We start from the raw sequence: 14,907 nt of genomic DNA on the forward strand, positions 1-14,907 counted from the left end.
CTACATTTCTTTCCCTCTTTCGGCGTTGCCCGGGACAGCAGCAGGCCTTTCTTATGCTGACACATATTCCTATCCGAACCGGCCCCATTTACTCGCCTTTGGCCCATATTCGCAGGAAGCCTGAAGGCATAATATTGGTTTAATGGCAAGATTGTTAGTGTAGAGCAGGATGGCCAACATTTTACATTCCATGAGTCAATTTTTTCACTCATGAGTTCAGATGTGCCTTACAATTCTTGTAAAAATAAGATAATATAGATATATTTAGCATTTTTACATGATATATTGATTTAATATAAAAACAAGATAAACATTACATAATGAGACTTATAACAAATCTATTTTGTCTTCTTTTGATTTCTTCCTTTTTCTTAATCACATATTCTTTCCGTAACTCAGACCCAAGCACTAGCTTAAGTTTTCCTTCTATTTCAGTCTGATGTTGTGTTTTATTGTGTCTATTAAGATCTATTATGTGCGAAAGTGTTTTCACAAACAATGCACAACGGTTTTCCTGACAGACCTGCTATAAATAAGAACTCATTTTCCCACTGTTCATTGAATTCACGCTTACTATCACTTTCTGCTTTTCTTTTGCACTGAGATGGGTAACTGAATGTAAAAACAAGGCTTAATTTTAGAAAAAGTACAAAACTGCAAATGTTCACAAAGGACGAACAAAGCACAACTCCATAGCGCACGAGTGTCAATTGTAAACTGACTGGCAAAAAGTATCAAACGTGTATTGAACAGTTATGCAACGACTGCAGAACAAAAGTCTTTCTTTCCTAGTTTGACTCCTTGAACATTTTTTAATTGAAAACAGATTAATGTGAAAGAAGATAACATTCACCAAAAGATGTGCACGAAATAATATCACTAAAATAATTGCTAAATTTTAGATTTATTCTCAGTAAAACCCATTTCTAGCTCTAAGCTATTTGAATTCCTATCAATAGTTTTTTTCCCTACAAATCAATTTTTGGTTAATATTTTTTTGCATGAGTAGGCTGATTTTTTTTTATTATTATCACTGGGGTGCAATGTGCCACTTTTGGTGTATGCCCCATAGATTGGCCATCCCTGGTGTGAAGGAACAGAGGAATTTTGGGGTCCACATCCATATTGAAAGACAGAACAGCCACTGCCCTTTGCCCAGGCTAGAAAAGGTTAACACAAGGGGCATACTGTTAAAGTGATTGGAGGAAAGTATAGGGGGATATAGGTTGTTTTTACACAGTATGGAATGTACTCACAGGGGTGATGATAGAGGCAGATACATTAGGGACAATTAAAAGGCTCTTAGATAGGCAGATGGATGATAGAAAAATGGAGGGATGCATCAGATTGATTTTATAGTGGTTAAAGGATAGGCAGCACATTGTGGGGTGAAGGGCCTGTTCTGTGAAACCTTCCAAAGCAAGGTCTGTGTTTGAGTGATGGACGATCATCAAACCCCTCCCTGTCTCGCCTCCGTGACTCCAATTCTTTGGGGAAATAAATGATTGTACACAACAGAAGGATAGGCCGCTGAACTTTACTAAGCACGTAGGTGATGCACCATCAATAACTCTCGGAGACAGGAGGAAAAAGATAGGCTTTTATTAGCTGCAAATGTGACCACGACATCTTGGAGATTGAGGGAGGAGCAGTGCCTCCAATTGCTGTGGGAGGAGCCACAGGAGCAGTCAGCAGAGGGGCGTGTCCAGACAGGTATACACATAGTTTACCACAGTAGGACAAGGGGAGGTGGTGGCAGAAACGGAGGGAGTGGGGAGAGGCAGGGGTGGGGAGTAGGGAGGAGAGAAGTGGAGTGAGTGTGGAGAGGAGGGGTGAAAAGGGTGGAAAGGGACAGAGGCAGGGGAAAGGGTAAGTGGTGGGGGAGGAGGGAGAGGGGAGGGGAAGTTGGGAGGGGAGGGGAGGGAGGTTGGGAATACAGGCGAGGAAAGTTGGGAACAGAGGGAAAATTATCCACACACAAATAGGTGAGGGGTCCAGCCTGCGGCTCCAAATGGACGAAAGGGGAATAGAGCTCATCCAGAGCTTTCCTGATGAGGACCGAGATCAGGGTTCTGGTCCAGAAATCTCCGGAGTTTGCTGGGAAAATCTGTCATCACTCCAGTGGCTCCAATAAGGAATGCCCTTCGGTAGTCCGCTTCCTCATTGAGTGTCCAGAAGTAAACCTGATCCGGGGTGGGGGTTGGGGGTGAGAGCGAGGGAAAGAGAGGAAATCGCACATGTATTATTCTAGTCCTCTGGGTTTGTGTCCCTTATTCTCGTACACCAAGGTCCCTCTGTCCCTCGACACTCCCCTCCATTCATGGTGTGTATCCTACCCTTGCACACCGAGGTTCCTCTGTCCCTTCACACTCCCCACCATTGATAGTGTGTGCCCTACCCTTGTACAGTTAGGTTTTTCTGTCCCTCGACACTCCCCACCATTCAATGTGTGTGTCCTACCCCTGTGCTCTGTGTCTCTCGCTTGAAACTCTCCACCATTCATAATGTGTGTCATACCCTGGTACTTCGAGGTGTCTCTGTCCCTCAAGTCTCCCAACCAGTCTTGGTGTATTTCCTACCCTGTACATGGATACATGGAGGTCCCCCTGTCCCTCGACACTCCCCAACATTCACAGTGAGTGTCCAGCCCTTTAATACTGAGGTCCCCCTGTCCCTCGACACTCCCCAATATTCACAGTGAGTGTTTGAGGGGAGGTGCCTACCCCGGGGGCTCTCGATGCCCACACTATGTACAGAGTGGGGATGTTTTCTGCCTACCACAGTGTGTGAACATCTCCCATGTGCTCTCGTACCCCTGTGTCCCATTACCTGAATCCCTCTATCCACCAGGTGTTTAATGAAGGTCCTTCGGGTCAGTAACCTGGAGAGAGGGAGAGGGGCGTGGAGCGGGTGAGAGGGAAAGCAGAGTGTGAGATGTAGTATAGTGCCGTGGGGAGGAAGATGGATGGAGTGAATGTTCAAGAGGGGGAGGGAGGGTGTGAGACAGAGGGGCAAGGGGAAGTGGGGGGGGGAACGGGTTGAGAGTTACTTTGTCACTAGTTGTAGTTCAAACCATGCCTTCAACCACACCTCTCTCCCCCCACCTCTCATTTGTTTCCCCTCCCTCTCCTCTCCCTCCCCCACCTTCCCTCCAGATTCTCCTCCAGCCTCCGGTTTGTTTTTCCTCTCCCTCCTGTCCTGTGATGCTCCACTCTGCCTGATGTTACCCAAGTATCATGCCTCTTCCTTGCCTCCTCGTTCCCTTGTCTCCTCCACCCTCGCAACCCCTTGAGGATCTCTCCTGCTCCACTCCCCTCCCCTCTATTGCTGTAGGGGCTGGGTGGGTGGGTGCATCATTCCTGAGCTCAGCCCCACTTGTTGGGGAATTGTGATTCCCCTCCCCACTAACCTGTAACCCTTGCCAGCTCCTCACCCCCTCCTCTACCCCCTCATCCTCTACTCTCACTCCCCTGCAATTCTAACCCCTCCCTCCCGTACAGCCCAATCTCTCTGTCCCCCCTCCACTCCCTCCTCTCTCAGACACACCCCCTTCAATCTCCCCAAACCCTCCCTCCTCCATCTCTCCACACTCTTCCTACACTCCCCTCGACTTCTTCCCTCCCACCTCCCTCGACCCACTCCTCTCTCATTCTCTGCTTCCATTCTCAATCCCTTTCTCCCCCTCCCCTTCTTTCCCTCTCCCTCCCACACTGCCCTCTCACCTACACCCTCCTCCTTTGTCCTCTTTCCTCTCTCCCTCCCATCCCACACTCCCTCCACCCCCACCCACTCACCAGTCAAGAATCTGAGGGAGCAGAGGGAAGCTTAAGGGCCCGGTCCTGGGGATGTAGTACCTGAGGGAGGAAGGAGAACAAGTGAGGTAAGGGGCCTCAAGGGGGAGAGGGGATGAGGGAGGGGAGGGAGTTGGAGGGGAGGGTAATGTGAGGGAGATGAGAGGGTGAGGAGGAGAGATGAGGGGTTTGAGGAGAGTGAGGAGTAGGACAGAAGGGAAGGGGGATGTTACCTGCCAACGATGGATGGCATGGGACACTCGAGACAGGCCTCACCGAGGGGCAGGAATGGGAGGATCCCGGAACAGTAGGCCAGCAGGAGATAGATCATCCGGTGCATGGTGAATGCCCGTGGCATTGACCTGTTCTGGGGGACAGAGGGTCAGTACCCTCCCAACAGCCCTCCATACTCAACAATGCCTCCCTCCATCCATAAGACCCCCTCTGTTCTCCTTCCCTCTTGCCCTCCATCCTCAACACCACCTCCCTGCTCAACACCCCTCCCTCCCTCCTCAACACCACCTCCCTTCTTTGTTCCCTATCCCCTCCCAAATACCTCCTCAACAGATCCCTACTCCCTCCTCACCACTCTTCAGCACAGCAGCCCTGTTCCCACTTTGATGACATTTACATTTTTTGCTTTCACTGTGTTTTTCCGTGTAAAAGTTTAAGATAACTGATGTTTTCTGTGAATATTATGTCTCTGATTCTCTGTGCCTGTGATGTTGTTGTAGGTCAATTTTTCACTGTGCTCACGGTAAACTCGGGATCGAACATCAAACTCCGGGGTCGGACATTAAACCTGGGGTCAGACATTAAGCCTGACTTTGACCTTTTGTCTCTGTTCCCCACCTGCCACTGGACAGAAGATACGAAAATCTCCTCTAATCTCTTATGGTCTTACAGAACAGTTAGGCTCAATGACACCCTCTACATGCTATTGCCAGAGTGTTGAATGGATTGTAAAAGATGAACTCTTCACCTCACAATCTACCTGGTCTAGAAACTTATCATCTACCTGCATTGCACTTTCTCTCAGAAAGTTAAACGACACCTGACAGTGAAGCTCACGCAGTTGCCTCACCTCCCTGTGACACTGCCGCATGATCTCGTCTTTCTCAGTGGCCCACACTGTGATCTGTTCCCGCTTGTACCTCTTCACCAGGTCCGACACCTGAGGCCGAAAGAGAGAGCACAAGACTGAGGCATTCTCAGAGAAACAAAACTAGACTGGCAGGTGAGGGTGGGATCCAAAGCTAAGGCTTTATAAGGCATCGGTCAGACCACACGGAGTATTGTGAGCAGCTTTGGGCCTCTTATCCAAGAAGGGATGTGCTGGTACTAGAGATGGGACAGAGGAGGTTCATGCAAGTGTCCCAGGAATGAAAGGGTTAACATATGAGGAGTGTTTGATGACTCTGGGCTTGTACTTACTGGAGTTTAAAAGAATGAAGGGGGATCTCATTGAAACCTTTCGAATATTGAAAGGCTTTGATAGAGTGGATGTGAAGAGGGTGATTCCTACAGTGAGGGAGTTGAGGACCAGAGGGCACAGATAGAGGAGGTAGAGAGGGCGTTTCCTACAGTGAGGGAGTCGAGGACCAGAGAGCACACATAGAGGAGGTAGAGAGGGCGTTTCCTACAGTGGGCGAGTCTAAGACCAGAGGGCAAAATTTCAGACTAGAAGAATGGGAGAATGTCAATTTAGAAACGAGATGAGGAGAATTTTCTTTAGCCAGGGGGCAATGAATCTGTTAAATTCATTGCCACAGACAGCTGAGTAGGCCAAGTCACTGGGTACATTTCAAGTGGAGGAAGATAAGTCCTTGGGAGAGGAGAGGGGGCCGAGAGAGGGGGTGGCGAGAGACGTGGGGCAAGAGAGGTAGGCGAAAGAGGGGTGAGGGTGGTGAGAGAGAGGAGGGTAGGGAGTGAGAGGGGAGATGGAAGAGGGAGGCTGACAGTGGAAAACTGTCAAACAATTGAGGTTCCCTCAGGCTGTAAATTGTGTAGTATAGCTTAGTGACTGGTTAATTACAGTGAGGGAGTGGGGGTTTCAGACAGGGTGTAGCAGAGAGCTTACCAGGGTGATGCCTGGATTAGAGGGCCTGAGCTGTAAGGAGAGGCTGGACAAACTTGTCGTTTTCTCTGGGGTAGCAGATGCTGAGGGGGATCTGATAGAGGTTTATAAGAATGAGAGGCACAGATAGAGTAGATGGGCAGTGTCATTTTCCCAGGGTTGAAATGTCTAAAACCAGAGAGCATGGATTTAAGGTGAGAGGGAGTGGAGGTTCAAAGGAGATGTGAGAGGCAAGTTTTTTTTACCCAGAGATGGGGTGGTGGTAGAGGCAGAAACATTAGGAATTTTAGAGACGTTTAGATAAGCACGTGAACGTGAGGAAGATGGTGGGATATGGACATTGTGTTTGGAAAAGAGGTGAGCTTAGTTAGCCCAACATGAGAAAATCTGCAGATGCTGGAAATCCAGAGTAACACACGCAACATGCTCAAGGAACTCAGCAGGTCAGGCAATACTTATGGAAAAGAGAAAACCATCGACTTTTTGGGCCAAGACCGGAAAGGAAGGGGAGGTCAGAGTCAAAGGTGGGGGGGGGGAGGAGGACGTACAAGATGGTAGGTGAGGGGTGAAACTGGGAGATGGGGGAGGGCTGAGATGTTGATTGGTGAAGGAGATAAAGGGGGTATCTGATAAGAGAGACCAGAAGGCCATGGAAGAAAGAGAAGGACGAAGTGAGGAGTAGTTAAGGAGATAAGGTGAGAGAGGAGAACAATGGGGGGGAGGGTGAGCCATAAGCAGTTCAAGAAATCAATGTTCATGCCATCAGGTTGGAAGCTCCTCAGATGAGTGTGGCCTCATCAGTACAGTAGAGGAGACCACGGAGACATATTAGAATGGGAAATTAGACCACATTTCAAATATTATGTTTAGTTCTGGTTGCCTCATTATAGGAAGGACAAGGAAGATTTAGAGTGGGTGCAGAGGAGATTTGCCAGGATGCTGCCTGGATGAGAGAGCATGTCTTATGAGGGAGGGTTGAGCAAGCTAGGGCTTTTCTCTTTGGAATGAAGGAGGATGAGAGGTGACTTGATAAGAGGCAGAGATTGAGTGGACAGTCAGAGACTTTTTTCCCCAGGGTAGAATTGGCTAATAGAAGGGGGCATCATTTCAGGACAATTAGAGGAAAGTATGGGGCGGATGTCTCAGTTAGGTTTTTGCAGGGAAAGTGATGGGTGTGTGGAATACCTTGCCAGGGTGGTGGTAGAGGCATTTCAGAAACCTTTAGAAAGGCTGATGGATGAGGGGAAAGTAGAGGGCTATGTGGGTTGAAACTTCAGTCTAACATTGTGCTGCACTTTGCTCTGACTACATGCAGAGGGAAACAGGAGAAATGTAGGCAAATGGGACTGGCTCAGCGCAGACTGGTTGGGTCAAAGTGCTTTCTGACCCTGGAGAAAGGTGAGGGGGTCAGGCCAGCTCACCTTGCGGATCAGCATTAGGTCATTCTCTTTGATCTCGACATTGATTGGGAGTGTTGGAAAGTTCTGGAAAACCTCCTCCAACCGTGGGATCCGTCGATCTGTCCCTGTGCTGAAGCATCCTGAGGTGGAGAGAGCACAGGTGACTTGATGTAAGCACTCCTGACCCCAGTGACCCCTGATTCTCACAACCCCTGACCTACAACCTGAACCAATCTGGATGCACCATTACATCTGACCTTTTGACCTTGACGACCCCAGGAGCCCTTACGTCTGTGACCCTTTACATCCCCGGAACCACCTTGACCCTGTCTTACTGTGATCCCTGAGCCCCTAAGACCCTGGAACTCCTCCGGACCTTTGACTCCCATGCATCTTGATGATCGTGACTCCACGACCCTTGACTGTCTTGACAACCTTGGACCAGATCTCTGTTACTCTCGACCTCCTCTTGCCACATCCCTCCCTAACCCCAATGGCCCTTTGAGTTCAAATCTGACACATAACGCTCCTCTGACCCCTGGCTCCACCACTCCCCAGGACTGTGAACCTTGACCCCCACAGACGTTTCCCCCGACCCCACAGACTCACCTGAGTAAAAAGTAACTTCCAACTGCTCCTTGTAGGGGGGCAGATCCTGAGGGACGAGAGGAGTAGTGAGGGTCAACACTGCAAGGACTCTCCCCTCCCTGAGGTCCTCCCTCCATCATGGAGGGTCCCTCCTCCCTCTCTGAGTGTCTCCCTCCCTCACTCCTCAGAAGGCAGGAGATCACAGCTGAGAGGAAAATTGGATCTGCCATGATGAAATGGCAGAGCAGACTTGATGGGCCAAATGGCCTAATTGTGCTCCTGTACCTGATGGACTTATCACCAAGAGTTCTACTCCTCCTTGATAGTCACTCACCATCACCGATGGTCTCCTACCTCACTGAGGGTCTCTCTGCTACCTGAGGGTTTCCCCTTATACCCTGAGGGTCTCTCCCAACCCCATCCCTCTGCCTCCCTCCACCCCACAAGGTCTCCCTCCTACCTGAGGGTTTCCCCTTACCCTGAAGGCCTCCCCTCCACCCCACAAGGTTTCCCTCCCTCGCCAAGAGACTGACCTTGTAGTCGACATCCCGGATTCTGACCTCAAGGCCGGCCTGCCTCTCGAGGGTCGTGTCGTGGGACACAACAACCTCCCCGTCCCGAGTAAGGCAGCAGTCCAACTCCAGCATGTCTGTCCCACACTCGGCAGCACTGGGAGGGGGGTGTGGAGAGAGCCAGTCAGAGAGGATTGTGGAATCATACTGTGCTTCCACCTTGGAGGCACATGATAAAGTAGGACAAGGTCAGCATAGTTTCCTCAAGGGAAAATCTTGCCTAACAAATCTGTTGGAATTCTTTGAAAAAATAATAAACAAGATAGACAAAGTTGCCAAAAATAGACATCAGTTGATGTTGTGTAAGTGGATTTTCAGAAGGCCTTTGACAAGGTGCCACACATGAGGTTGCTTAACAAGCTACAAGCCCATGGTATTACAGGAAAGATTCTAGCAGGATAAGCAGTGGCCTATTGGCAGGGGGCAAAGAGTGGGAGTAAAGGGAGCCCTTTCTGGTTGGCTGTTGGTGGCAATTGGTGTTCCACAGGGGTCTATGTTGGGACTAATTCTTTTTACATTCTATGTTAATGATTTAGATGATGGAACTGATAGGTTTCTGGTCAAGATTGCAGACAATATGAAGATAGGTGGAGGGGCAGGTAATTTTCAGGAAGTAGAGAGACTACAGAAGGACTTGGACAGATTAGGAGAATGGGCAAAGAAGTGGCAGATGAAATACAGTGTTCAGAAGTGTAAGGTCGTGCATTTTGGTAGAAGGAATAAATGCATAGACTATTTTTTTTTAATTGGGAGAGAATTCAAAAATCAGAGGTGCAAAGCGATTTGGGAGTCCTTGTGCAGGATTCCCTAAAGGTTAATTTGCAGGTTGAGTCTGTGGTGAGGAAGGCAAATGCAATGTTTAGCATTCATTTTGAGAGGACTAGAATATAAAATCAAGGATGTAATGCTGAGGCTTTATAAGGCACTAGTCAGAGTCCAGAGACCTGGGGAGGTTCTTGGGAATCCAGGAAAGTGAATGAAGACAAGGCAGTGGATGTTTCTACAGAGCCTTTGTCAAGGTCCTACAAAGTTTAATGATTAGTCATGGCCTCAAAAATTACAGAGAGGAGGGAGGATGCGGTTGAGAGGGATAATTAATTAGCCATAATGGAAAGGTAGAGCAGACTCGATGGGCTTAATGGCCTAATTCTGCTCCTGTGTCTTATGGTCTTAACTCAGGGAGACAGAGACAGGGGAGAGCCAATCAGGGCAGTTCCTGGGACACACAGGGAGAGCCAATCAGAGTGGGTCATGGGGTTGCACTGTGCATCTGCTGTCCATGGGGATAAAGCTTGGTGTGGGTAGCCAATTAGCTCAGGGAGTCGGCTGACTCTGTACAGACTGTCCAGGACTATGTGGGCATAAGGACAGTAGTCTGTGTGATTGTATCTTGTACAGGCTGTCTGTGGGACCCTCACAGAGCAGCAGCCAATGAGAACACGTGGCTGAGTGCTCACGGCCCGAGGAGGTGCGGACGCAGGCAGAGCCAATTGGACAGCGGTGTGGGATCGTAGTGTGCTTCAGAGGGGGCAGAGTGGGATATGGAAGGAGAGGGAGATGATGATGGGGGAGGGGCACTTGCTGTTGTGGCTTTCACTGTGGAGGGAAGGTGGTGACAATGATGATAACAGGGTGGGGAGACACTCACTGTTGGAAGGCTTCCATTGTGTTCTCGATCCGCTCTCCGGCTCCTGTCGGTGGAATGGGGTAAATCAGACAGAAAATCTCACCCTGAACTCACCCACACACACACACACACACACACACACACACACACACACACACACACACACACACACACACACACACACACACACACACACACACACACACACACACATCCTTCCCTCTCCAACATGGGAGCGACTCCATGGAGAGGCAGATCCAACTGGGGAGCATGAGTCCTCCTCTCCTCCCTTCCCTCTATCCTATCCCTCCTTCCCCTACACTCTTACCACCCTCTCCCCTCCAAATCCTCTTCCCTGCCTCCTTTTCCCTCCTCTACCCCCACCCTCTTTTCTTTTCCCTGCCTGCCGTCCCTCACTCACCTCCGCGGTGGGAGATGTGCCGGGCTTGAAACACCAGTTTCTTCCTCCTGTGGAGCACCCATGGGTGACGGAGAAACCAAGCGGAGGCCAGTATGTATCCAGCCAGAGTGGTGAGAGCCATCAGCAGTGGAAACATCATACCGCACCTCCTCCTCGGGTTCCCTCTCGCTTCACCAGCACCAGCCTCTGCTCCCTCTTGTCTGACCGGTTCTGTCCTGGTCTCATTCGAGCCTGTCCAGGCACATTCCAGCCCAGTGCTGGCTCAGCCTGGCTCTCTTAGGCGGGGGTTGGAGGATGTGGGGTGTGTCCGGGTGGGTCAGTGTGGACTCTGTACCTGTTGTCAGCGAATGAAAGCGCAGACTGTCTAGGTCTGTGCAGAGCCAAACACTGGCCTCCCACGGCCCCGTTCTCCCTCTGCTCTCTGTGTAGTGACTTGACCCTCAGGACAGAGGGAGAGGGGTTAAAGACAGAGGGAGGGATGGAGAGAGAGGGGAGTGAGAAGGGATAGAGAGACAGAGGAATAGAAAGACAGAAAGCAGAGTTAAAGAGAGACAGACAGAGGGAATAGAAGGAGAGAGAGATTGAGAGAAGAGAGAGTAAGGGATAGAGAGAGGGGGCTAAAGAAATAGACAGGTAGAGAGAGAGGAAGGAGGCAGAGAGAAGAGAGATGTAGAGTGAATGGGGAAGAGAGAATGAGAAGGGGAGAGAGTGAAGGGGGGGTTACCTTGCTAATTCGCTTTTAACAAGAATTAAACATTATCCGTATGCTGCTGCATGCTTTAGGAATTTGCTGTGATGTGTTGGTGCATCTTGCAACAAAAGAATTATAAAGAATAAATAATTAGATAAAAATAAAGGTGGAGGGTACAAATATGGAATAAAATATGCATAAACACCAGCCTCTATTTACAGTACAACCTAAGCATTCTAAAAATTGGTTTAACAGGTTGAGGGTCAGTGCAGTGCCAGCTAATATATAAGAAGGGTGGAGCTAACTGGAATGGTTGGTCAGATTAATTGCCTGGGGGAAGGTGCTTTTAAAATGGTGGGAAGGTTTCGATTTTTATTTAACCCTATAGCACTTTCCAGAGGGAGCTTTTGGAAAGGGAGGTTTGCTGTGTGGGTGGGAAGTGCCTGCAATGAATTTCCTGCTCCCTTTGTCCTGGACACACACACTGGGCCGGCCTCGATGGCAGACCACAGACAGTGATCTATTCTGCTGACCTGATGCTTCTGTGTAGTTTCTGTATGCTGTGAGAGGATGCTGAACCAAACCCAAAGGAAATGGCTGATGTGAGGATGCTCTCTGTGATGGCAGTGTAGAATTGCACCAGTACGTTCTGGGGAACTTGGAGTTTTACCTACTGCTGTAAGAAGAACATCGTCTGCCAAGCTTTTTTGTGAAGGAGATGTGGTTCTTCCTCCCAGTGGGAACAATGTTACCCAGGAACCCGAGCATTGAAATGGTAAAAACTGTAGATGATGAGTGGGTGGGGAGCAGACACATTCCCCCTGAAATCGGTTTGCATCTCCAGTGTTTACAGAGCATTCATCTCCAAGCTGTTGTGATTTCTTTACTTCCTGCTGATATTGGATTTGTCTCCTCTGGTCATTAGTCCAATGACAGTGGTGATATCTGCACACTTTATCAGTTTAACCAATGGATCACTGGAGATGCAGTCAGTGGTGCAGAGTCATAGAAAACTACAGCATAGAAGCAGGCTGTTCAGCCCATCTAATGCATGCCATACTGTACTGCTTAAATTGCCTACTCTCATTGACCTGCATGGGACCATAACTTTCCATAGCCCTACCATTTATTTACCTGTCCAAACTTCCCTTAAACATTGAAATCGAGTTCTTGCACGCTAATCCCATTGACCATTGCCCTCCCTACCCCTACCATTCATTTACCAATCCAAACTTCACTTAAATGTTGGAATCAAACTTTGCATGCACCACTTGTGCTGGCAGCTCATTCCACACTCTCATGACCCTCTGAGTGAAGAAGTTTCCCCTCATGTTCCCCTTAAACTTTTCACCTTTCACCCTTAACTCATGACCTCTGGTTGTTGTCCCACCCAACTTCAGTGAAAAAAGCCTACTTGCATTCACCCTATCTATACCCCTTATTATTGTGTATACCCTTATCAAATCTCCTCTCAATCTTCTACATTCCAAGGAATAACCTATTCAATCTTTCCTGATAATTCAAGTCCCCCAGACTCAGCAACATCCTTGTAAATTTTCTTTTTACTCTTTCAATGTTATTTACAGAAGTTACAGAACCTGGGCCCCTGTACTTCCCTCTACAATTAGATCCTTGACTTCCTAACTGGAAGATCACAATCTGTGCGGATTGGTGATAATATCTCCTCCTTGCTGACGATCAACACTGGTTCACCTCAAGGGTGTGTGCTTAGCGCACTACTCTACTCTCTCTATACCCATGACTGTGTGGCGAGGCATAGCTCAAATATCATCTATAAATTTGCTGATGATACAACAGTTGTTGGTAGAATCTCAGATAGTGACAAGAGGGCGTACAGGAGCGAGATATGCCAACTAGTGGAGTGGTGTCACTGCAACGACCTGCACCCAACGTCAATAAGACGAAAGAGCTGATTATGGACTTCAGGAAAGGTAAGATGAAGGAACACATACCAAGCCTCAGAGAGGGATCAGAAGTGGAGAGAGTGAGCAGCTTCAAGTTCCTGTGTGAAAAGATCTCTGAGGTCCTAACCTGGTCCCAACATATCTACGTAGTTATAAAGAAGGCAAGACAGCATCTGTACTTCGTTAGGAGCTTGAAGAGATTTGGCATGTCAACAAATACACTCAAAAACTTCTATAGATGTTCCACGGAGAGCATTCTGACAGGCTGCATCACTGTCTGGTATGGGGGGGGGGGGGGGCGGGGGAGACTACTGCACAGGACCAAAAGAATTTCCAGAGGCTTGTAAATCTAGTCAGCTCCATCTTGGGTACTAGCCTACAAAGTACCCAGGACATCTTCAAGGAGCAGTATCTCAGAAAGGCAGCATCAATTATCGCATTACTGTGACATTCTGGTGCTGCTGTAATTTATTTTCTGCTACTTATCTATTTAATACTGTTTTTCTATTACTGTCTTGTTTTTATCTACCGCTTTGTTTGATTGCCTGAGAGGAAGCCAAACAGAGTTTCATTGTACCTATGTATAATGACAATAAAGATCATTCAATTCAACTCCCAGGACATGCCCTTTTTCCACTGTTACCATTGGGTAGGAGGTACAGAAGCCTGAAGGCACACATTCAGCGATTCAGGAACAGCTCCTTCCCCTCTGCCATCCGATTCCTGAATGGACTTTGAAGCGTTAGACACTACCTCATTTTTAAAATAAATATTATTTCTGTTTCTGCACAATTTTTTATCTATTCATTATACATATACTGTAAGTGATTTACTTTTTTATCAGTTTTTCTCTGCTAGATTATGTTTTGCATTGAACTGCTGCTGCTAAGTTAACAAATTTCATGTCACATGCCGGTGATAATAAACCTGATTCTGATTGTTTACATCTTTCCTGTAGGTAAGTGCCAAAACTCCACACAACACTCCAAATTTGGCCTCACTAATGTCTCATACAACTTCAACATAACATCCCATCTCCTGTACTCAATACATTGATCTATGAAGGCCAATGTACCAAAAGCTCTCTTTACGACCCTATCTACCTGTGACGCCATTTTCAATGTATTATGGACCTCTATTCCCAGATCCCTTTGTTCTACCACACTCCTCAGTGCTCGACCATTCACTGTGCAAAACCTATCCTGGTTGGACCTACTGAAGTGCAAAACCTCACACTTGTCTGTATTAAATTTCAACTGCCCTTTTCAGCCCATTTTTCCAACTGGTCCATATCGCACTACAAGCTGTGATAATCTTCCTCATTGTCCACTACAGCCCCAATCTTGGTGTCATCTGCAAATTTGCTGATCCAGTTATCCACATTATCATCCAGATCATTGATATAGATGGCAAATAACAAAGGACCCAGCACTGATTCCTGCAGCACACCACTAGTCACAGGCCTCCAGTCAGAGACATGATCTACCACCATAAAGCATGCTGACTATCCTTAATCAGTCCATGTCTACCCAAACACTTCTATATCCAGTCCCTTAGAACACCTTCGAATTGCTTTCCCACAGCTCGTATCAGACTCACCGGCCTATAGCTTCCTGATTTACATCTGCAGCCTTTTTTTAAAAACCGTGGAACAACATTGACTATCCTCCAATCCTCTGGTACTTCTCCTTGCTAAGGAAGATTTAAATATATCTGCTAGGGCCCCAGCAATTTCAGCTCCACACATGGATTACCACTCTGATCTTCCAGAAGACCAATTTTGTCCCTTGCAATCCTTTTGCTCTTAAAAAATAC

The 14,907-nt window shown here is 48.0% G+C and overlaps 1 protein-coding gene across 1 annotated transcript; it reads right to left on the reverse strand.

Moving 5' to 3' along the window:
* Positions 1-1,586: 1,586 nt before the first annotated feature.
* gdpd3b (glycerophosphodiester phosphodiesterase domain containing 3b) lies at positions 1,587-10,869 on the reverse strand. The gene is made up of 10 exons (XM_073034069.1): positions 10,477-10,869; positions 10,077-10,119; positions 8,390-8,525; positions 7,878-7,923; positions 7,290-7,408; positions 4,876-4,965; positions 4,025-4,158; positions 3,795-3,854; positions 2,830-2,881; positions 1,587-2,183 (listed from the first exon to the last, which is right to left on the reverse strand). The coding sequence occupies exons 1-10, from the start codon at positions 10,613-10,615 to the stop codon at positions 2,034-2,036; spliced, it is 969 nt and encodes a 322-aa protein (XP_072890170.1). The 5' UTR covers positions 10,616-10,869; the 3' UTR covers positions 1,587-2,033.
* Between the last annotated feature and the right edge of the window lie 4,038 nt (positions 10,870-14,907).

The sequence above is a fragment of the Hemitrygon akajei genome, chromosome 31, assembly GCF_048418815.1.
Source record: "Hemitrygon akajei chromosome 31, sHemAka1.3, whole genome shotgun sequence".
Lineage (NCBI taxonomy): Eukaryota > Metazoa > Chordata > Chondrichthyes > Myliobatiformes > Dasyatidae > Hemitrygon > Hemitrygon akajei.